This window comes from Lytechinus pictus, chromosome 8, assembly GCF_037042905.1.
Source record: "Lytechinus pictus isolate F3 Inbred chromosome 8, Lp3.0, whole genome shotgun sequence".
Taxonomy (NCBI): domain Eukaryota; kingdom Metazoa; phylum Echinodermata; class Echinoidea; order Temnopleuroida; family Toxopneustidae; genus Lytechinus; species Lytechinus pictus.
This window is the reverse complement of record NC_087252.1, coordinates 23,014,604-23,037,377: the sequence shown is the minus strand read 5'-3', so window position 1 is coordinate 23,037,377 and position 22,774 is coordinate 23,014,604. Positions and strand designations below refer to the sequence as shown.

General features: G+C 37.9%; 1 protein-coding gene across 1 annotated transcript in view; it reads right to left on the bottom strand.

The window, feature by feature from the left end:
* The window catches only part of LOC129267001 (low-density lipoprotein receptor-related protein 2-like), a 76,046-nt gene that overhangs the window by 32,234 nt on the left and 21,038 nt on the right, over nucleotides 1-22,774 (bottom strand). The window contains exons 14-32 of the mRNA XM_064103795.1: nucleotides 22,271-22,392; nucleotides 21,178-21,406; nucleotides 19,940-20,065; nucleotides 18,499-18,858; nucleotides 17,848-17,976; nucleotides 17,051-17,395; nucleotides 15,343-15,474; nucleotides 13,890-14,015; nucleotides 12,560-12,676; nucleotides 11,282-11,413; nucleotides 8,807-9,145; nucleotides 7,849-7,989; nucleotides 6,843-6,959; nucleotides 5,431-5,571; nucleotides 4,731-5,075; nucleotides 2,693-2,839; nucleotides 1,457-1,567; nucleotides 686-805; nucleotides 3-128 (exon numbers count right to left, since the gene is read on the bottom strand). Of these exons, the coding sequence (XP_063959865.1) occupies nucleotides 3-128; nucleotides 686-805; nucleotides 1,457-1,567; nucleotides 2,693-2,839; nucleotides 4,731-5,075; nucleotides 5,431-5,571; nucleotides 6,843-6,959; nucleotides 7,849-7,989; nucleotides 8,807-9,145; nucleotides 11,282-11,413; nucleotides 12,560-12,676; nucleotides 13,890-14,015; nucleotides 15,343-15,474; nucleotides 17,051-17,395; nucleotides 17,848-17,976; nucleotides 18,499-18,858; nucleotides 19,940-20,065; nucleotides 21,178-21,406; nucleotides 22,271-22,392 (3,405 nt within the window). The remainder of the gene's footprint in view (nucleotides 1-2; nucleotides 129-685; nucleotides 806-1,456; nucleotides 1,568-2,692; nucleotides 2,840-4,730; nucleotides 5,076-5,430; nucleotides 5,572-6,842; nucleotides 6,960-7,848; nucleotides 7,990-8,806; nucleotides 9,146-11,281; nucleotides 11,414-12,559; nucleotides 12,677-13,889; nucleotides 14,016-15,342; nucleotides 15,475-17,050; nucleotides 17,396-17,847; nucleotides 17,977-18,498; nucleotides 18,859-19,939; nucleotides 20,066-21,177; nucleotides 21,407-22,270; nucleotides 22,393-22,774) is intronic.

Genomic DNA, 22,774 nt, shown 5'->3' with positions numbered 1-22,774 from the left:
ACCAGTGTTTTCGATGGTACCACAGCTATCCTCGTCCAACGCCGTCAAACAGTCGTTGTATGCATCACAAACGTAGTAGTCTGGGATGCAGGCCCCGTCACTGCAATTGAAAAATCCTGCTCCACATGCTATAAAAGTGGAATGAAAAGAAGAGAATTTGATAGCCTGGGTCACATGAGATACTATTTATGCTTTGTTTGTGTAGCCATGTGTGCTTCTGTTCAGGTAGCCATGTATGACCCATCACCCCTAAACCAACAATAAGTTGCCTGGGAAGGGTATGTGTAAGTACCAAAAACCAAAAAATAGTAATTGGTCTTCTAAGTCATTCATCTAGGTTTTAAATTTGATTTAGTCCCCGATTATGGGGTTGGCCGGATTCAGCTAGCACTCACAGAGATCACCCTCGCCCTGTCTCTCCACGTTACTCTATTCAGTGCATTCTCCATCTCCTAGCTCAACCCTCCTACCCTCCATCACCACTTGCTTCTTCCATGTCTTCTTCGGTCACCCCAATCCCGCAGACCAGCCACCTCAAACCACCTCAGAATTACTTCTTTTTCATATCCCTAATCAACATAAATATTCTAACTTGAAATCCTAAATAGAATCCTGTTGCTAACTTAAATTACAGAAAGCCTGTGGGAATAAAATAATTCAGTAGTCAACAGGTAAATTTACTCACTACCACAAATTTTCTCATCCGCGCCGTCAGCGCAGTCGGGATAGTAGTCGCAAGTGAATCCCTGCGGAATACACGTTTCAGTTACCTCACATTGAAACTGGCCCGGGAAGCATCTGAAGGCTAGAAGGAACAAACAAAAAAAAATCTTTATTTTTATGTAATATCCAGGACAGACAAACAGAATGTGACAATAGTAATAAAACAATTCAATCATCAAACCTCTTTCCAATGTTTAGCATGTGTTTGCCAAGCTTTATCTGCATGGAAACTTACCTTTTTTCAGATATTCATTATCTATAACTGCTTTACCCGCATGTTTTGTACATGCTACCTAAGAACACAGAACACGATGTCTACAACAATGAAGAACACAAAAAAATGCAAACCTCCCAACCCCTGCTGTTAGAAAATAGGGATAATTTACCCAAAAATAAGAAAAACTAGCTTTTCCCGTAGGATTGTGCAGCAAAAGTAATCAAGAAAAATAGGTATATTGTAATGAAACAGCTCAGAATTGGTAAAAAATCATATTCTTTCCTCAAAATATTGAAGCGTTTAGAGGTCCACGGAGCACTTCATCAACATTTATGGTCCAATAAGTTGTCAGAATTTACAAGTTTGATTGATTTTGATTGGCTGAGAAGCACTGTTCCTGTGGTAACTGTTGGATAAAAGAGGACTTGTCAGATAAAACGTCAGACGAGTCCTTTCATGAAATGCTGCCACAGAATTGGCATTTTAGAAAACGATAAATTGACTTCTCTAACTTACGACAATCTTGTTCATCTTCTCCGCCAGCACAGTCGAAGAATTCATCACACCTCCAGTCGCCATGGATACAAGAACCATCGTTACATGTGAACTGATGCGACTGACAGGTACCTAAGAAAAAGAATTAAAGCCAGTTGATACATGTACCAACCAGCATCTTTTGTATAGCATCACCTCAATTCTACACCTACTCAAATCTGGCCAGGGGCCCTTCTTACAAAGAGTTGCGATGGATCCGATCACCCACATCTATGGACGGCCAGCCACATCAAAATCTAAAACGTATGTTTGTTCAAAATATTTTCTAGATATGATGTACATGCATGCATTTATCATTCTGTTGAGAATTCAGTGTGATTCTCTTTGTTTTACTATAAAGGAGATTGTGCAAATTTCATGTAGAAAAATATCATGGTATGGATGGATTTCCATACAGTTGAGATTGATTGGATCAATCGTTACTCTTTGTAAGACGGGGCCCAGGTTTCCTACCAATAATGCTACATGGTGAGCAGTGTACTTTTATAAAACAGGACAATCCTGATAATTATGACTTTTTTCAAACACATGTAGGTGGCAGCTCTGTTTTAACAATAACATGAGGAAAATTCTCGTTTAAACCACAAAACCCCAATTTCGAGTTCCTAACCATTCCCACCACCCCCCCCCATCCCCTATATCAGCATGTAAGATAGACAGCTGCAATCAAACTCCACCGCTGTGGTCATCGCCTGTTGCCTGTGGTTGCTGTGTGTTATCAGCTCTCATCAGCTGTCAGTCCACCCCTCCCCAGTTAAACGAGAGAAAATAACACTCTCCCAAAATCTGAAAGTGGGGTGGTAAATACCCCACTTGAGCTCCCATGGACATAACATGCAAGGCAATGGGGTTCCTGTGTTATAAGCTGGTGGGGTATTTTTTAAAAAGGGGAAACACGTAATGAAAAAGTCAATTTTTCACCAAAAAAAAAAAACAGAATTAATGATAGAATACTGTAAACATATAGTCGTTTGGTAGAACAAATTTTGAAAATAGCATGAAGGAGAGCCATACTAAAGCTTTTCGTTGTGCACTCTTCAGAGGATGACGCACAAATGAATGGAAGCGAACACATCAATAGAATATAACAAAGGGCGCGTAAGCAGACTGGTGCGAAATAGTGAGCGCTGATTGGCTTTTTATGGCCTAACGGTAAATTAGTCTTGCCCGAAATCTGATAGGGGAAAAAAAACTTACCTCCGGTTGCGTAACACCTTGCCTCATCTTCGCCTTGATCACAGTCAACGATGTCATCACACTCATATATCCCAGGGTAGCACGTTCCGTCAAAGCAAGCAAACTGCCCTGGCTCACACGTACCAGGTGGAATCACAGTTGGAGTGGCTGAAAGAAGAAAAGTGGGATAAAGTTATGAAATGACATTTGTGACCTTTGACCTCATGACCCATATTCTTATCTTAGTTATTCTTATATGAATACACTGACGTAAAAATGACCATATGATTGTGATATTTTGCATGGTCAGCCCCCCACTTTTGGCTCAGCCCCCCACTTTGAAAACCGTTCAGCGGCCCCTGAATATAATATACCAGGTGGCAGAAAGAAAAAAGTGGGATAAATCTAAATGACCTTTGTGACCTTTGACCTCATATGACCCTCAGATTTGTTTTTATCTTATTTACTCCTATATGAATACATGTACATTGACCTAATGTCATGAACCAGGTGGGATCCCAGTTGGAGTGGCTGAAAGAAAAGTGAGATACATGTATAGCTACATGTATATAATGACCTTTGTGACCTTTGACCTCATGACCCCTAAATCTATTTTCATCTTATTTATTCCTATGTAAATATGAATTGGATCACATTTGGAGAACGTAGTTGAAAAAGAAGTGGGACAGGCATGACATCATACAATGACCTCTGTGACCTTTGACTATTGACCTCATGACCCTTAAATCTAATATCTTTACTTGCTCCTATAAGAATACTTTGAACAAATCTATACTAGGTGGGATCACCTCGAGGTAGCTAGAAGAGAAAGGCAATAAAGGCTTACTAAAGCAAGTTATGAAAAAGCCATATAATGACCTCTTTGACCTTTAACCTCAAGATTCCAATTAGACTTTTCGCTCCTATATGCATCCATGGCAAATCCAGTCAGATGGGCCACGCTTGTAGTTCATGCCTTACCTGGATTTTAGGAGCAAAGTATTTTTAGGTATAGAGTACCGAAGTGTGACGTCATCAATTTTCACTTTTTGCATATCAGCGTTTTTGATACCATATTTTGGTAGAGCATGATGAAAAACCCCCACTACCAAAATATGGTGGGAATCGGTCCATGGGGCCCACGATATCAAATCATGAATAAATAATTAGCCCCACTAAAGTCAATGTATTATTCATCTGGTTCCTAAAAATTCAGAAACAGGGCAATAATACACTGACTTCAATGAACATGATAATTCAATGACCAACTGTACACATGTATGTGACCTTTAACCTCTTGGCCTTAACAGCAAATCAGATCATGGCAATTACAACATGCATACTTGAACCAAATTTGAGGTTCTAGTGATCACAAGAATGACTACAGGTTGGACAGACAGACAGACAGACTTCCCCAAAAACATAAAACCATGCACCAACAACCACCTTGGCTGGGCGGAGGTATAAAAGGGAAAGGCCCCTTAAACCAAGATTTGGCTCAAAACTTTCCCTTGTACAAGTGTGTGCTGGAAAAGAGCATGACAATGACAAGAATGATTTGTATACTTTGTGATTGAAACCTTTAAACAGACTATATGAAAGCATAATTCTCTTTTTCTTTCAAGAAAGTGTCTCTAAGATCTTCACCTAATTTATTGACTGATAAAAAGTCTATTTAATTTCAAATATGTTCAATGACAATATTACGATGCAAGGCAAAATACAAACAAAGTAACGGAATGGAATAGTAGCCTGCAGGAAATCAATGTGTGGTTATATATACGTATATTCCCTTGAATAACTGAAGTTCTAAATATATGTTAACAGCTAGCATACAAAAAAATCATATCTTGATTTTTTTATAATGGAATATAACTATTCTTGAAATCAAAAGTATTGACATTGTAACTGTTTTTTCTTATTACGCAAGAAGAAGGCACAATGAGGCAAGAAATAAGATATCGTAAGACAAGGCGATATGAGAGATCCACATCCACATTAGTCTAAGTACAGTCCCACACATTGAAATCCATGTCTGTGCTAAACTGGTTATGCTTACCTGTTTTTTCTATCGGGATCATACTGATATTGTAACCGGTGGATTGCCCATAGGGACCGCCATGGAAGACAATATAGAACTGATTGGTGGGTGTGTAGAAGTTCACTGGATTCTTGTCATGATGGTTGTACACGGCAAAAGCTTGATCGTGATCGTGGTAATCACTGCCGTGACCGAACGCGAGGAAACCTTTCCAATCGATGGAGAAATCGTTGAATATCACACGGACAACGTAATCATCAGGGGCAGAGATAATGGAGACCAGATAGTCTCTCGGTGGGTACGGGTTTGGGTAGTTGGTCGATAAGATGGTGTAAAGCTGTTCCAGTTGAAGGTTCTTTGTAACTGCAAAGATAACGGTAAGGATGATTATGAAATTGTAATCTGACATAAGAGTTGGTAAATCATGTAACGAATTATTTGTATCCCTTCATATGTAATCAACAAAATTGAAAGGACCCCGTCCTCTGGTTTTATAAGGGAGGCGCAACAAAAGTACATCGGAAATAACTTCCTTCTCACTACGGAAACAGTGACCAGCCAATCTCATACTACGCTTAATTACCGAGGTGGAGAAGATCTCCATACATTTCATCTTTTGCTTTGCGATCTCTCCTACTAATATTTTGTACCCTCATATACCCTCAGTATATGTGTCATCTCGTCTATCTTTTAAGGACTTCTTGACTACGGTACTCACTTAATGAATTTGGTGTTCCGCATCCTTCGATTTCATCTGATCTGTCTTCCGGGCCACAGTTGTAGTAGAAATCACATGCAAAGTGGTTTGGAAGACATTGACCATTCCTCAAGCATTTGAATTCATTCCCTGTGCAATTACCTTTTTTCGGATGTGGTGAAAGAGAGATCATAACGATTTATCAGACAGGAAATATTACATTCCCTCTAAGTCAACATTGCCAATTTATGTTACTTTGTGACACTTTAACATGTATATTCAATCTTCACCAACATCATCTATTTTATTTTTAATATTGTCATCCAATCCACATTATCATCATCACCATAATCATCATATCCGTCACCATCACCATCATTATCACCACAAAAGTTATAACCATCAATACCACTATTACCATTATCATCAACATCATCAACATTACCATCATTACTACCACAATCGTTACCATAATCATCATCATCGTCAGTATTACAAAAACAATCACCATAACCATCATCATCATCACCATCATCATCAGCAGCAGCATTGTCATCATCATTATCATTGTCATCCTCACCATTTTACCATTTTAAACATCACCACTACCACCATGCACAACCACCAACACCATCACCATCATCCTTATCACCACCACCACCGCCATCATCATCATCATTATCTTTATCATCATCATCACCATCATCATCATCATCAACATCATCATCTCCATCATCATCATCATCATCACCATCATCATCTCCATCATCATCATCATCATCACCATCATCATCATCATCACCATCATCAGCATCACCATCATCATCATCATCACCAAACCACCACCACCATAATCATCATCACCATCATCAGCATCACAATCATCATCATCACCATCATCATCATCATCATCACCATCATCATCACCATCATCATCATCAACATCATCATCATCATCATCATCACCATCATCATCATCATCATCACCATCATCATCATCATCAACATCATCATCATCATCATCATCATCATCATCATCACCATCATCATCATCATCAACATCATCATCATCACCATCATCATCATCATCATCACCATCATCATCATCATCATCATCAACATCATCATCACCATCATCATCATCATCATCACCATCATCATCATCAACATCATCATCATCATCATCATCACCATCATCATCATCATCATCACCATCATCATCATCATCAACATCATCATCATCAACATCATCATCATCATCATCATCACCATCATCATCATCATCATCATCATCACCATCATCATCATCATCATCATTAATCATTATCATAGACACAATCATCACCATAATCATCATCATCATCATCAACAACACCATCATCATCATCAGGAACCTGACCTAACTGTTTGACAAATTCTGGCCAACAACTTACAGTTGAATTCATCATCATGTTCTGGGCAATCTGGCATGTAGTCACATCTGAAAGCACCCGGGAAGCATATGTCTGTGTTATTGCATTTGTACTCATCTGCATGGACACCACACTCGCCTGTATTAAAAAGAAAAAAATGATTTTCATAAATTTCTTTCAAAAGAATTCCTACAACCTTCTTCAAGAGGTAAAAAAGGTTTATCCCTTTGAGAAATATGTTCACCTGCAAGTTTATTAAATTTGTTTAAACTATAAACAAAGATTTAATTATTAAAAAAATTGTCATTTGAAAAAAAGGGGGAGGAAAACATGTACAAACTCCTCATTTGGGGATTGCATCACATCAATTATCACTATCAAAATGTAAAGAAAAGACACTATTCTTGTTTCATGAGCATCAATATTATAATTATAAATATCACCATCATGGTTATCGCCATCAAAATAATCATCATTGTCACCAGCACACTCATAATATTCATCACCATCATCATCAACATCACCATCATCAACATCACCATCATGATCATCATCCTCATCATTACCACCACCATCACCACTACAAATAATGATATGCAACATTTACATTGCGCTACATACATTTCTAAGGACTGCATACTATTCCCCCAGCTTTATCACGGCTACCCTGATCGAGTGCACACGCATTCAAGGAATTACTTTTTACCAGGTAACCATTTACTGCACCTGGGTGAAGAATGGCAAATGTAGATAAATGCCTTCCCAAAGGACGCGAGTGCTGCAGTAGGATTCGAATCCCATACCCTGTGGTTTATTGTCCGGAGACTTATCCACTGAGTCACAACTCCTCTACATATCGTCACCATCATCACCACCATCATCATCATCATCCTCATCATCATCAAGATCACCACCATCGTCGTCATCATCGCCACCACCATCATCATCATCATAATCATCATCACCACCATCACCACCACCATCATCATCACCATAATCTATCAGCTCGAGAAAGGCAAAGACTGACCTGCAGGGGAGTATGTGCAGTTTGCTTCATCTTCTCCTTCTAAGCAATCTGGATACCCGTCACATAACCACCATCGGGGGATGCACTCAGAATCAACAGCGCATTGATAAGCTGTGTCCGCACACGCAGGATGGACATGGCCTGAGCAAAAATTGAAAATATCAGATGATTTCAATATACTTTTCATGTACACATACCGCCTAATCCTAATTCTCATGCTATTTTAAAACAAAACCTACAGTTTTCTTTCAATGGCCCATATTCTGAAGTCGGGTTTAACTTAGACCATGGTCTAATTTTGTGCTAAAATTATGGGAAGCAAAAAATGTTAAACATTTGTTTACATTGCATGTTTCTTATCTTCACCGTGATCTTCCTTAATTCTTTAATGGTGAAGACAATTACATGTATCTTTATCCTTCCCAGACAGTTAAGACTGATTTGAGAGTCATATGAGCTGATACATTGAACCTCTACTGTTAGAGATTTATGTCACAACTGGCTATCCATAGTTAAACCACAACTTTAGACCAAATTTGAATTAAACCTGGCTTCAGAATACAGGCCAATAAATAGTCTACTAGCATTCTGTCTACTTATCAGAAAGTCTAAATTAATTTGGTCTAAGTACCGGTTGGTCTGGTACCCACTTAAGTCTAATTTTCATTCAATTATCTAATTTCCGCTTCAATTACTTTTCTCATCCATGACTACATACATGTAGCCTGAAAATCTAGTCAAACTTTGCTCATTCTCATGGTCCTTTTCAGTTCCTAAAAATCTTGTCAAGATAGATTCAAGATTTTTTTTTGCAAACCATCATATAGCCCCAAAATCAAGTGAAACACCCTCGACAAATCTAAATTTCTTTTTTAGCACATACAAAATCATAATGCTGGTAAATCTCCAGAAATCAACATTACAATATTTATTTTTTTATTTTTTTCTAAGAACATACCACCATGCACTGCCCTCATCGAGATGAAGAAGCCTCGGGTTCCGACGTAGGCTCCGCTGAAATACTGCACCGAGACGGTGTTATTGTGAGAGAGAAGGATTTCGGGATTGAACCGGTAGCCATAGTACGCCCATTCATTGGAGTGGTCGCCCACCATATGACCATCGGAGAAGACGATAAAAGACTGGACGCCGAGGTCGTAATCAAGGAAGTCGACGTGGATCAGCGCACCCTCGGGGGCGGTGATATGCCAGAGTTGGTAGATGGCCGGGTCGGCAGAGTCGGGCCAGTTCTGGGAGGTGATGTTGGTTTGTTCACCCACTGCCAATGTGATGTTGGCTGTAACAGTGATTAAAAGAATAAAACAAATAATACATCATCATAATTTTGCAATTGCAACAAGACTTTTAAAAATAAGATGCAAACATAACCTAGCTGGATGAGATCATGATATTTTTACAATATTTTACACCAATTTAAATCATCTTTCTACTTCCTTTAAAAAGATCATTCCTCATGCGAAATGCGTATTGTTCAACTAACGCCACTGTAATGTAGGCTGCAACAGTGTTTGATGAGAAAATGAAAATGTGTATTTAGAAGTGCAATATGAGATATGGTGGGAGGGGCACTCAAATATAATGCCATCATGAGTAGTTAAAGGTAAAAGAATGCATGTAGTTGCAGCAAACAATTATTTCATGACGGAGTCTTTAAAGTCAAGGTTATTTGTCACCCTACTATCTAGATCTGGGCTCTGCTGCATAAAAGTTACTATTGTGGTAACTTTACCATCCAATGATAACTGCCATGGTAACGATGATCAACAGCCAATCAGAATCAAGGATTTCATGCAAAGTGACTTTTATGCAACGGGACCCTGGTACATTAACATAAACTTACCTTTGTGAAATCACAAAATGCTAGCTGAAAACTGACAACACTCATGGGCCCGTATTCTGAAGTCAGGTTTAACTTAAACTCAGGTTTAAAGTTGTGGTTTAAGTATGGCAAGCCAATTGTTACATAAATCACTAACAGTAGAGATATCATACTTCAGCTCATTTGGCTCTCAAATCATTCATAAGTATAAATAGATGATTGTGTCCACCATCGATGTATCAGGAAAGAGCACAGTAAACATAAGAAACATACAACTTAATACAAATGTTGATACTTTTGGCTTCCCATACTTACACCACAACTTTAAACCTGAGTTTAACTTAAACCCGACTTCAGAATACGGGCCATGATCACTAGCACAGAAATGCATATGTGGGGACAACGGATTAATATTGCTTGGAAAAATACCCGACATTTGATGGAATTCCGTATTTATTTTGCTCATTTCTCATTAATTTCACATTTTCTTCCAGAGCCATTTGGCATATATGTTTCTTTATTTATACATACAAACACTTGGGTGGTCATTTTATTGGACTCTGTTGAGAGTGTTACCACAACTGGCATTTCTCTTTAAGCATGAAATTAATGGCAGCCACATAAAATTGATGGTGTTCAGGTTAAAGAGAAACTACAAATTAAAGTGTGCTTTATGGGTCACCTGTACCTAGAGTTTAAATTTGGTTCGTAACTTGGTGAGTCCCTGACCACAGTCGATCTAGCTACATGTACTAGTTTTGTTAAACCTGGATCCATGCAGTTTGGAATGGATTGATATTGTTATTTTATGTTATTATTATATAATATTGTAAAAGTATGGTGATGTGCCTTCTTCTTCCGCTCTAGCTCTCTATTTAATCCCATCTCACCCTTACCTTCTCCTTCCTTCCCGATCGCTTTCTACTTCTGTTCTTGGTTAAACTATTGTTCTCAATTTTATATACAACATTCTGTTATTACTGTAGATGCTGTATTTTGTGTATGTGTATCCTAACTCTAATACACACTTGAACTCATACTCGGTCTCAATCTCTACTCAATAACTAGGCATGTCTGCTTGGCTTGGAGTTACATTCACAACTGACTTTATTCTCTATACTACACTACAATATATAATTCACTATACATAGTTACATAATATTCTGAGGAAGGCATAGTGATAAGGAAAGTATAAACAGATGGAGTTGAACAAGGGGTTGTTCATGGTGGGGGTAATACAGCATGGTCAATATTTACACAACTGGTCAGGGGAGGAAACATGATGATAGTGAGCTTGTGAACGGAGATGGAAACAGTAGTTGAGATACATGTAATGAGGCATGAATTAATAGCACGATAGAATGACAGAATAAAAGGATGGTTTGATGAAGAATGAAATGTGTTGTATGAACACAATACTGTACACCTGAAATTTCCATCTGTTTATGTTTAGGATTTGTATTGCAGTTGTATTTTATTTTGTTTTATGTTATACAGGGCCCCCAAGTACAACAGTCTTTGACTACTGATGGGGTTACCCTGTTTAAATAATGCTTAATAAATAATTCAATCAATCAATTACGGAGGTCTTACTTGGATCATTGAGGAAATGGCATTGCATTTCATCATCGCCATCGTAACAGTCAATGTAGAAATCACACCGCCAGTAGAGAGGGATGCAGTTACCGGCATTGCAAGTGTAGGAATCCAGGTTATTACAGGGTCCTTTATGAGGGAAAGTAAGAGAGGGGGAGAGAAACACGTCATTGAGAGCAGAAAATCAATATCATCATCACATAGGACTACCATCGTGTCATCAACATGATCTTCATCATTGTCGTTATGACCATCATAGCATCAACATCATCATTACCATCATCATGATGATCATCATCATCCTTACCACAATCATCACCATATCGATCACCACCACCACTATCATCATCATCATCACCATCATCATCATCATCATTCTCATCACCACCACTTTTATTATCATCATCATCATCATCATCATCATCATCACCATCCTCATCACCACCACTTTTATCATCATCATCTTCATCATCATCATTATCATCATCATCATCGTCATCATCATTATCACTATCATCAACATCATATCATTATCATCATCTCCATCATCATCATCACCATAATCATCATCATCATAATCTACAGCAACAATAATGGGTCATTACAGGGGCCCAAAAAACAGAGAGAGTGAGAAAACAAAATTTATGTAGAGCAGAAAAGGAGATAATCGGGGTATATAATCAGCGAGTACATAATCGAGTTTACAAGATAATTCTTTTGTGCGACACTTGAGGTGTGACAGCCCATTTACATAAAGCAAACCCATTCACAGTTCATATACTAGGCAATACAACAAAATTTGCAAGCTCCGGATAAACAAACATTTAAAAAATCCCTGATGAACCCAAGAACTTCCAACAAAGTAGGTTTGGTATTTAAAACCCCAAACTTGCAAAAAGTACATGTAGGTTTCATATCCTTCAGTTGACGCAAGCGAGGTGTAAAATTAAAATTGATGATTTATACAGTATTGCAATTTAGAAATCACAAGAATCATCCTTGTATTCTTGATATAGCTGACGTTTGAACTTTAGTTACCTTTTTTAGAAACACCCTGTATATGTGCTTAATACACTGCAACCACTTTTATAAGCCCTTTACGCACACATACACACCCACACACACCTATTTATACACACATATATGTATATCATTACCATGGTCATTCGTCATGAAATAAAGTAACTATGTACCTTTGATTTAGCTGACCTTTGAACTTTGATTACCTTTTTTTTAGAAACACACTTTATTACGAGAGAGTACAATGTAGCTTACCACATTCTGCTTGACTCTCGTCAGATCCATCTAGGCAATCTTCAAAGTAATTACATCTCTGATGGCCCGGAATACACGTGCCGTTAGTACATCGGAACTGTTGATCAGTGCATTCTCCTACAATAAATGAAATGAATTAACAGCAAATTGTTTATGTATCTAATTATTTATTTTCAGGAATTTTGTTTATTTACCAAGGGTAACCCGTTAGTGAAGTAAACAATGTTTTACTTGGGGGCCCTGCACAAGAAGATACAGAAGACATAGACAGTACAACATGGTTAGGTGATGCCACAATACAATTAAATTCATTGCACTAAGTGCACTAATCAAGTGGCAATAAGCATAGGAGTATAGACTCAAAGGCCCTAATTCACAAAGGTGGTTTCGAAAACCCACGGTTGAATCCATGGTTTATGCAGATTTCCTTTATAAAGAACGCTTAATTCGGGCCATTGTGCACTAATGCTACAGGGGAGGATTTCATCAACATTTTCCTTCATTCTGGAAAGCATTTCATGAAAGGATAAAACGTCCGACAAGTCCTGTTTTATCCGACAGTTGCCATAGTAACATTAAATGCCTCTCAGCCAATCAAAATCAAGGAAAGATGTCAGATCTGACAACTTGTCAGACAAAAATGTTGATGAAATGCCCCTGATTGGATAGGAAGCAATGGTACCATGGTAATTGTCGGATAAAACGGGACTTGTCAAATAAAACTTTCGACAATTCCTTACATGTAAAACTCCCCAGATATGCTCTTAAATCAGAGCTAGTAAGGCATGCTGCTCAAGGAATTTAAGTTTTGCTTGCGATATTAATCGTTTCCTTATTTTTAGGGAACACTGAAAGGAAAAATCAATCATTATTCACTCTATTCACAATTTCACTAACTTCGGAGGTGTTGTATAAAGTAAATAGCAAATAATTCTAATTCATACGATCATACAAGATTTCACATTTAGTGCAGGAGAGATGTTCTATTCAGATCGCCTACACCTCATTGAATAGAGCATCTCCCTTGTACCATCGCACTCACGCCCGTTCGCTATTTTTATGCCATTCTGGGTCCCTTTTCATAAATACTTGTTATAACAAATGCACAATTTCTACAATAATAATAATAAACGGTCCTGTATAGCACAGTTTCTATGATAATGATGATAATAATAAACAGTCCTCATATAAGGACTTGGATATTATAACCCTGGCTTCAGCTTAACAAGTTTACTATCAACCAATCGAATTGATTGATTTCAGTAGCTTTAAACTGTTATTGCAAATTTGTTATTGTAACAAGTTTCATGAAACAGGCCCCATGATTTACCTTGATGCCCGCAGCCTATTTCATCTTCTCCTTCTGAGCACTGCTCTAGGCCGTTACACTGGGAATGCTCAGGAAGGCATGCTCCATTTTTACATTCAAACTGGTACTCTCTGCAGTTTGAATTAGCTATTAAATAGACAGAGAGTGAATGAGAGATATACATGTAGATAACGGCGTATATTGTGCATTTGAAAAAGAAAGAAATATAAGAGATAGATAATACATAAAATGGTAATATATAGTTAGGCAACTTGTCAAACGTCTATACCGAGTCTTTTGGCAGGAATCCCGTTATGAGAGTGCTCTTCATGGAAGCATCGTGGTGTAGCGGTTCTGACTCTTGCCTTGTAATCATGAGGTCATGTGTTCGAATCCCACCACGGCCTAGCGTCCTTTGGCAAGGCGTCAATCCACACTTTGCCACTCTCCACCCAGGTGTTAAATGGGTACCCGGTAGGATGCAAAAGCCTATGCCGTATGCTTAGCAATCAAGTATTGGAAATCTTGTTGGAATGCTCCCCAGGGAGTGGAGAAAGTGCATACATCTTATGCGGGCATGCCAGAATCCTATGACCAGGGTAATAATATGTCTGTAAAGGGCTTAGACGTCGTTCCAATGTATTAAGCACTATATTTGAAAGCAGATTATTATTATTATTTATTTTCATTGTAGCTTTCCTGCAAATTGCCCGTTATTTTCTACAATAAAATGTGAGAATTAAAAGCATAAGAATGCTTGCAGGATTCCTGACTTTTGACTTTGGGGGTCAAAGGTGCCTTACGCATGTATAAAGTTCGAACATTAATAGTTGAAATAATTTGTTTAGACCCGTATACAAAAGCAAATGTCATATTTAATTCTTCAAAATCAAGTTTAAATAATAACTAATAATATAGGGTTTGTATAGCACACGTATCCACCTTGCTGGGTGCTCTAGGCACTCCTATATTACCCCGGCTAAGCTAGTCTACCGATTCCGGAGCGCACAGTTTTTTTAGGAATTACTTCCTGCCGGTACCCATTTACCTCACCTGGGTTGAGTGTAGCACCATGTGGGTAAACTTCTTGCCGAAGGAAAACACGCCATGGCTTGGAATCGAACCCACATCCTTCAGATTGAAAGACGAGTCTTAACCACTAGACCATGACGCCCCCACACAAAAGTTTCAAACATAATCCAAGGTCCTAATTAAAGAATCAACACACACAGAATAAACTGTATGTATACATTTCCATACATGTATGAACAAACTGTATAATTATGACAATTGCGACTGTTAAGAATTATTTTGAAATACTTAATTGTATTAGATAGGATTCAACATTTACTGACTAAAGAAATATTGGAATAGAAAAAAAAATTGAAATTTTACTGTACGAAATGCATATCAATAATACAATAAGTTTAATATTGGTTGGTATTTGTGGAATGATAGGGAAATGGCTACTTACGACATCCATGTTCGTCTTCTCCGTTGGAGGGACAGTCCTGATGACCATCACATCGATAGCTTAGTGGAATACAGTACAGTCCATCGTGACATGCCCATTGGCTAGAATCACAGACCACCGTGGGAGGGATGACTACGGGATTGAAGGAGAGAAAAAGAAAATGGGGAAGAAACACAGAAGAGAAAAATACATTAAACCAATACTAATAACCACTTTTACATCAGAGAAGAAAAAAAAAATCATCATCTTTTTTCAAATCATAAAACAATTAATCTTTATTTTTTTCATATTATCAATGATGAGGGTGATCACACATAAAAGCTGAAGAGAGTTGGAAAAAAAAACCCTGAGATTGAAAGAACCCCCATACTTCTGTACAGAGGTAAGTTAAAATAACTTAAAATTAAGATGAAAATCAAAACAAAAATCAGCTGACATCAGCTACATAGCTGAATTCTCTTACCCCGTGCATCGTGAAGCATTGCATTTTAATTATTCTCATGCTTCCTGATTTTATAGACAAAATAATTGATCCTTGACATATGTGAAGCTCTTGATATTTTATTTAAAGAAAAAATCAGTCTAGACTTTTAATAGCCAAGAAGAGTTAGTAAAATAGAAATTAAGGCATCATACAAACTCCATCTTAAAAAAAAAACATGCCCTGGGGCCCGTCTTACAAAGAGTTGTGATTGATCCGATTGCGATTGATCCGATCAATCGCAACTATGGAAAGCCAGCAAAGTCAACATATAAAATGCATGTTTGTTAAAATTTTTCTCCAGATATGAATGTATATCCATAAATTAATTGATTTCTTGATGATTTGGTATGTTCTCCTCTGTTTGCAAGGGACATTTTGCAATTTTCCTGAGGAAATTTTTTTGACAAAGATGGATTTCCATAAATTAATGATTGATTGGATCAATCGTAAATCTTTGTAAGACGGGGCCCAGATTGGTTCCACATTTGCAATTATAGTAAAATATTGTGATTATCAATGATTTACAACTGAATCTGTGGGTGTGTGTGTGTGTGGGGGGTCATGAAAACTTTTGTCAGTGATTTACAAGTACACTATTTTGCTCTCAGCCAATCAGATGCAAACATTTCAGTAGCTTATAACAAAAGCCATCAAAAATAATTGACGTTTAATGAAATCCCCCCCAGTACATTATTCCAAACAAAACACCCACAACATTCCTCCTCTTCATATCGTCATTCAAATTAAATGCTTTGGTGTTTTATCACTCACTTTTGACTGCTTTTAAAACCATATAGCATGAGGCTTCCTTTTCCTTCATTCATGATATTTTTACATTTACAAGTTGTTTCCAACTCCTGGGCCCCGTTGCTTAATATTTACTATTATAGGAACCATCCAATGGTAACACTGATCAACAGCCAATCAAAATCAAGGATTGTCATAACTTTCTTTTTTAGATCCGATTTTGATGAAATTTTCAGTGCTATGCTTGTTGGATTTTTCTCTTTTTATCCAAATCAATTTTTTGTAGGGGTGAACTTGTTCTTTAAAATTTACTATTATAGTGACCATCCAATGGTAACTACAATGGTATCACTGATCAAAAGCCAATCAAAATCAAGGATTCCACGCAAGTTACCATTGGATGGCAAAGCTACCACAACGGTAACTTTTATGCAACAGGGGCCTAGGAAGCGAAAGGGTTAAGTAATCGCTACTCACGACCAGCAGGATACGTCGAGACGGTCGCGCGGAATCCCTGACCGTCGGTAAAACCGGAAAAGAATTCCACCCACACCTGGTCCGATTGTGCATACACAGTCGTAGGAGCCACGTTTGAGTGGAACACGTCGAAAGTTGACGGGAAGTTGAAATAATCGTGCCCCGTCCCGAACGAGAGAGCGCCGCCTAGGCCGACTTGGAAGACGGAGAACTCAAACATGATGTGCTTGCTTGGGTCGGGGGATGAGAAGGTGTAGGGGAAGAACGTGCTGTTGCCGGGATAGCTTGCAGGATAGAGAGGGGACGTGAAGTCGTAGGAAGTTTCCAGGATAATCTCCTGGTGAACTGAAAATTGATAGAAGGTGTTACTGAATTATTGCTACACCACATTACAATTAAACATTATTATGATCATAAGATGATCAATTATTTTCATTTCATTTATTTATTGATTCACTTCTGAAATTTATATTTCAGAACTTTTTTTATAATTTTATAAATACATGATAAAAAGTATATTCTTTAACCCTAAAAGGACTGGGGGGCCATGATGACTCTCTCCCCCCCCCCCCCCCCAGCCCTCAATACATCTCAAATACTGCAGCCCAGTCCTTTTAGGGTTTGCTCCACATTTTTTTTAATGACTTCAACAGAAAATTTCCTTTATGTCGCAATTTTTAACATACATGTAGGACTTACAGAACAAACATGTAGTAGAAAGTTTTTCTCTTTAAATGCCTATCAAATTTGAGATTAAAGTTATTCCCCGATTTGTCCTTTAAAAATCACAACCTTACCAACGGGAGGATGCGGGCAAAGAAGTTCATCGGTATAGCCAGGCACACAATCAGGATAAAAGTCACATTGGTAGAATAGAGGTATACAGGTTAAGTCAGGGCATTGGAACTGGTTTTCAGCACATTGGTCTACAAAAAAGGAATGCAAAGGAATGAGATATAATATCAATAAGTCTCGTTATAATATTTCTAATACTGCTGATAGTGCTGCTACTGTTACTATCACTACTACTACTATTACTACTACCTAGTATACTGTACTTTTATTCCTACTGCCAACAGTAATATTGCTACCACAACTTATACTACAAATACAAGTTATGTAGAACTAATACTACTATTTAATGAAAGGAAAAAAATTGTCACCAACACAAATTGTGTAAGAGTATCTTCTTAAAAATAATTTGATGCCATTTGTATGTAGATTACATTTATGATTGGATTATCAGGAGATAGTATTTGCTGACTTCAACAAAGTCATAATCCTACGATTTGCAGTAAATTCATTGCAAAATACCTTTTTAATTAAATCAACATAGGTAATGTTAATAACATTTCCTTTATTTTTTCTTACCTTGATAAGAAATAAGACTCAGCTGTTACAGTAGCAGATATTCAAAAAGGATAATTTCTCTATTCGACTGAACTTACCCGAACGCAAAATGAGTTCAGCCGTAGCAGAGAAACCGGGGTAGGAAGTGCTTTCCCCGCCCACGTAGAACTCCACCCACACCTGGTTCTCCGCGGAGTAATGATGATGAAGGTCAAGGTCATCCTGTCCTCCATAAACGGCGTAGAAAGAGCTTTGGTTGGTGAAGTCCAGGCCGCTCCCGAAGGCGACGTACGACGAAGCACTGATGTTGTAGGGGTGGAAGGTGAACCGGATGATGTAATCGCCTTCCACGGCCGATCCATCGAACGACCAGTAGTACAGCCCGTGGTCGCCCACGTAAGGGGAGGAGTAGTTCGGTGACGTAAATACCTGAGAACTGTCCAGGTCGAGGGTGTATTCTGGAATGTCAAAAAAGAGGAGAGAACCAATGATTTCATCAATTTCAATACATTTCCATAATCATACGTACATGTATCTCATACATCTTTGCACTTCCATGAAGAGTATTTCTGGATTGTACATGTATGTGCACTCGCTGGGCCGTATACTGAACTTGCGTTTGATTTAAAATACGGGCCCGGAACACAAAGCTTAGTAATGATCGTAGAACATTTTTCTACGACTGATTCCATTGGCTACAATGTACTATCAATCGTAAAAAATCAAGCGTACAATAATTGCTAACCTTTGTGTTATGGGACCCTGGTTTAATTATGGGTAGCCAATATACAAATAGCGAATAGACATGAGTGCGATGGTGCGAGATTTCGCATGAGGTGAAAGAAAGACGCTCTATTCAACGAGGCGTTAGCTGAGTTGAATAGAGCGTCTCTTTCTTTCACCATTGCATGAATAAGAATATTTGCTATTTGTGTTGTACAACGCCTCGGAATTAAAATATGACAAAAACAAGAGTTTTTCCCTGCAGTAATCTATGAAAAGGGAGCAAAAAAATTGAAAGCGAAAAGCAAAATCCCATAAGCGCACATGACCTTGGGCAGCATTGCGCATTTAGCCAGCAGGCTAAGCGCAATGAATTAAATTGTGTGACGTCACCTCCTAAAGCTGTGCAATGGTACATTTTGGATGGTACGTATTGTGTGCAACGGTACAAATGTTTGACATTCAGCCTCCCATTTGCTTGTGTACAACAAGCTAAGTAGGCGTTGTACAAATGCGGATAGCCCATGTTGTAGTATGATGTCTGAGAAGCACACCAACTGCTTGTGGAAAAAGTGAATATAAAAGGAAGTGGGAGGGGTGTGTTTCACAAAGATTTAACTATGCCTTAGTGTTTCACTTAAATTCCTAGTTGCGTGCGGTATAAAGCTCATGACCATATTGGTCAGATCATGCCAAAAGGATGTGCACGACTACGTATTAATCAATAAGGTTGTGTGTTGTCTAGCTTAAATGCGTAAGCATTTAAATGTGACTCTAACTTAAATCTTCTTGAAACACCCCTCCCTGTAGACTTACCATTGATCCTTTCTTCATGACCACATCCCATCTCGTCCTCTCCGTTGAGACAGTCATGCCAGAAATCACACTCAAAATCACCAGGAATGCAGTACCCAGGGCATATGTACTCGTCCGCTTCACAAGCTATAGGAAATAAAAACACAAGACATAATGTAAATAACAACAACAACAATGATAATAATAATAATCATAATAATGATAATAATAATAACAATAATAATAATAATATTAATTTATGCAAATCAACAAACAAAGATAGTGAAATTGAAATAAAGGCAGGATCAAGGGGGGATACCATTTTAAGTATGGCTATTAAATGTATGGATTGAAACAGGAACAAGAGAATTTACAAAGCGTGAGGTTCTGCCCGGAAGTGATCTCAGACGTTTGCCTGACCTCATCAAATTATAATATTTATGGAGAGCATGGTTCTCATTGGTCAGGATCTCTTTGGCTTTTTCAAGGACTCTAGCCTACCTTCATTCTCGTCCAGAAAAACACTGGCTTGCACCCCGTTATACAGTGTAGATAGATGAAGCTGTCAAGACATGTCATACTAATACAAAAATACCTTCCTGAATAAATTGGTATATGAATGAATGAGTCAATTGAATTTTATCAGCTCTTAAAGGGATGGTCCAGGCTGAACATATTTATATCTCAATAAATAGAGTAAAATTCACAAAGCAAAATGCTGAAAATTTGATCAAAATCGGATAACAAATAACAAAGTTATTGAATTTTTAAGATTTGCATTATTCCGGTGAAACCGTTCTAGACATGTCTTTATGAATATTCATTAGGTGGGCTGATGATGTCATATCCCACTTGTTTTTTTGTATTTTATTATATGAAATTAGGTTTATTCAACATTTTTCTACCAAGAACTAAAACAACTGATTGAGTGCATTATTATTTACTGCTGCAACTTATTTCATCATAATGGAGACGCATCATTTACACATGTATGAAATAATGAAACATTTATGATTTCATGTAATAACATAAGGAAAAGGAAAGTGGGGATGTGACATCATCAGCCCACCTAATGAATATTCATGACGATGTGCATACGACTGTTTTCACAAAATATTGATAAACTTTAAAATTCAATAACTTCATTATTTGTTATCCGATTTGGAAAAATTTTCAGCATTTTGCTCTGGGAATTTTACTCTATTTATATAGATATGAATATTTTCAGCCCGGACCATCCTTTTAAAACAATTACTTACTAAGCGGTATCGAGGTTGCCGATGCATACAACACATCAAATCCATACGGGCCTCCGTGAATCTCCAGCCAGAGTGTATACGAAGTCGACGTAACTCTTATTGTTGAAGAGGTTGGGACTTGGGTATAGTGGTTCAGATAGGCAAGAGCAGAGTTGTGATTGGTTGGATCGAGCCCATCGCCAATAGTTGTGAACCCTCCGAGGGCAGTGGAAAATTGATAGACATCGATCTGTATGCAGAATCCAAATAGGTTGTAAGCTGTGGCTAATATTGGTTTAACTTTATAACAAAAAGAGCCATAAGGTGCTCATTGTTGATTGTGTCTCTGATACATGCATGCACGTGGTAAAGAGGAAACCCTGAAAAACTGCAACAGAAAATAATCATACAGTCGTTCAAAAAGACAAAAGGTAAAAATGACTGGAATCACCATTCCAATTTATTCCAAGATACATTTTGCCATAAGGCCATTATTCCATAAATTATTGTCCCGAGCAGAGAAATTCAATCATGACTTTTCAGTCACAGCTACCTTGAAGTGTCTGCACAATTTTTTTTCGTCATGGGTGCATTTTTTTTCTCGATATACACAATATTAATAAGAACTAGATCCTCTGAACACCCACTTAAATTAACATATCCAACTAAACGAAAACAGACCGGAGATAGAACATTCACCGTTGCATCCTCAATGGAATGGAACAAACTCCCTCTCACAATAAGACAATCCCCAACAATTGAGTCATTTAAGAAGTCCCTAGCTTAAAACTGTTTTGTTCTAGGCGACTGTCTTCATTTGATGTCACTCTGATTTTTTGTTTGCATAAATAAGTTTAACTGAAATTGTGAGCGCTTTGGGCAATGTGGGAAAAGCATGTTATAAATATTGAGTGTTATTATTATATTAAACATGCCACGGATCAATCACCAAATCAAAAACAAGGACATTTTGGCAGCCAATATCATAATTTTACAATCTGAGAGGTATTCAGATGGCAAATGTTGATGAGCGTCCCCCCCCCTCCGGAGGGGATTTTAACCCTTTAAAAAAAAAACTGAGCCAATGGATCTCTATAATAACTTGAACTCTTACCTGAATTTGATAGCTTTGACTGGTCTCGAAGGTGTAAAGATAGTACACATTGGCACCGTATTCATTTGGATAGTTGGGCGAAGTAAAGTTAAAAGACTCCCCAGGGCTTAAAAACCTTGCATCTGTACGTAAACAATGATAATAAAGGGTATTGATATGGTGATGCAACATTTGCTCCGGCAAAAACTGCTCAGGGCTTTGTTTCCTCTAAGATGTATGGTTAGGGTTGCAATAGGGTTTTATCTTAGGTTTAGTGTAGGCTATAGTGTTAAACCTAGGGTTGAAGTTTGTCATTCAATTAGTGTGTAGACAAGGCTACACACTAACATTATTGCTCGGTGGCCCGATCGGTCCACCAAAATCACCAGTTTTACAATTTTGGTGGCCCGCAAAGCAAATTTAGTGGCCTGAAACAATAGAAAACATTACAATTTATCAAAACTTTGGTAGCCAAACCGGGCCACCAAGTGTTGGCTTTTAAAGAATTTTGGTGGCCCAATTCTC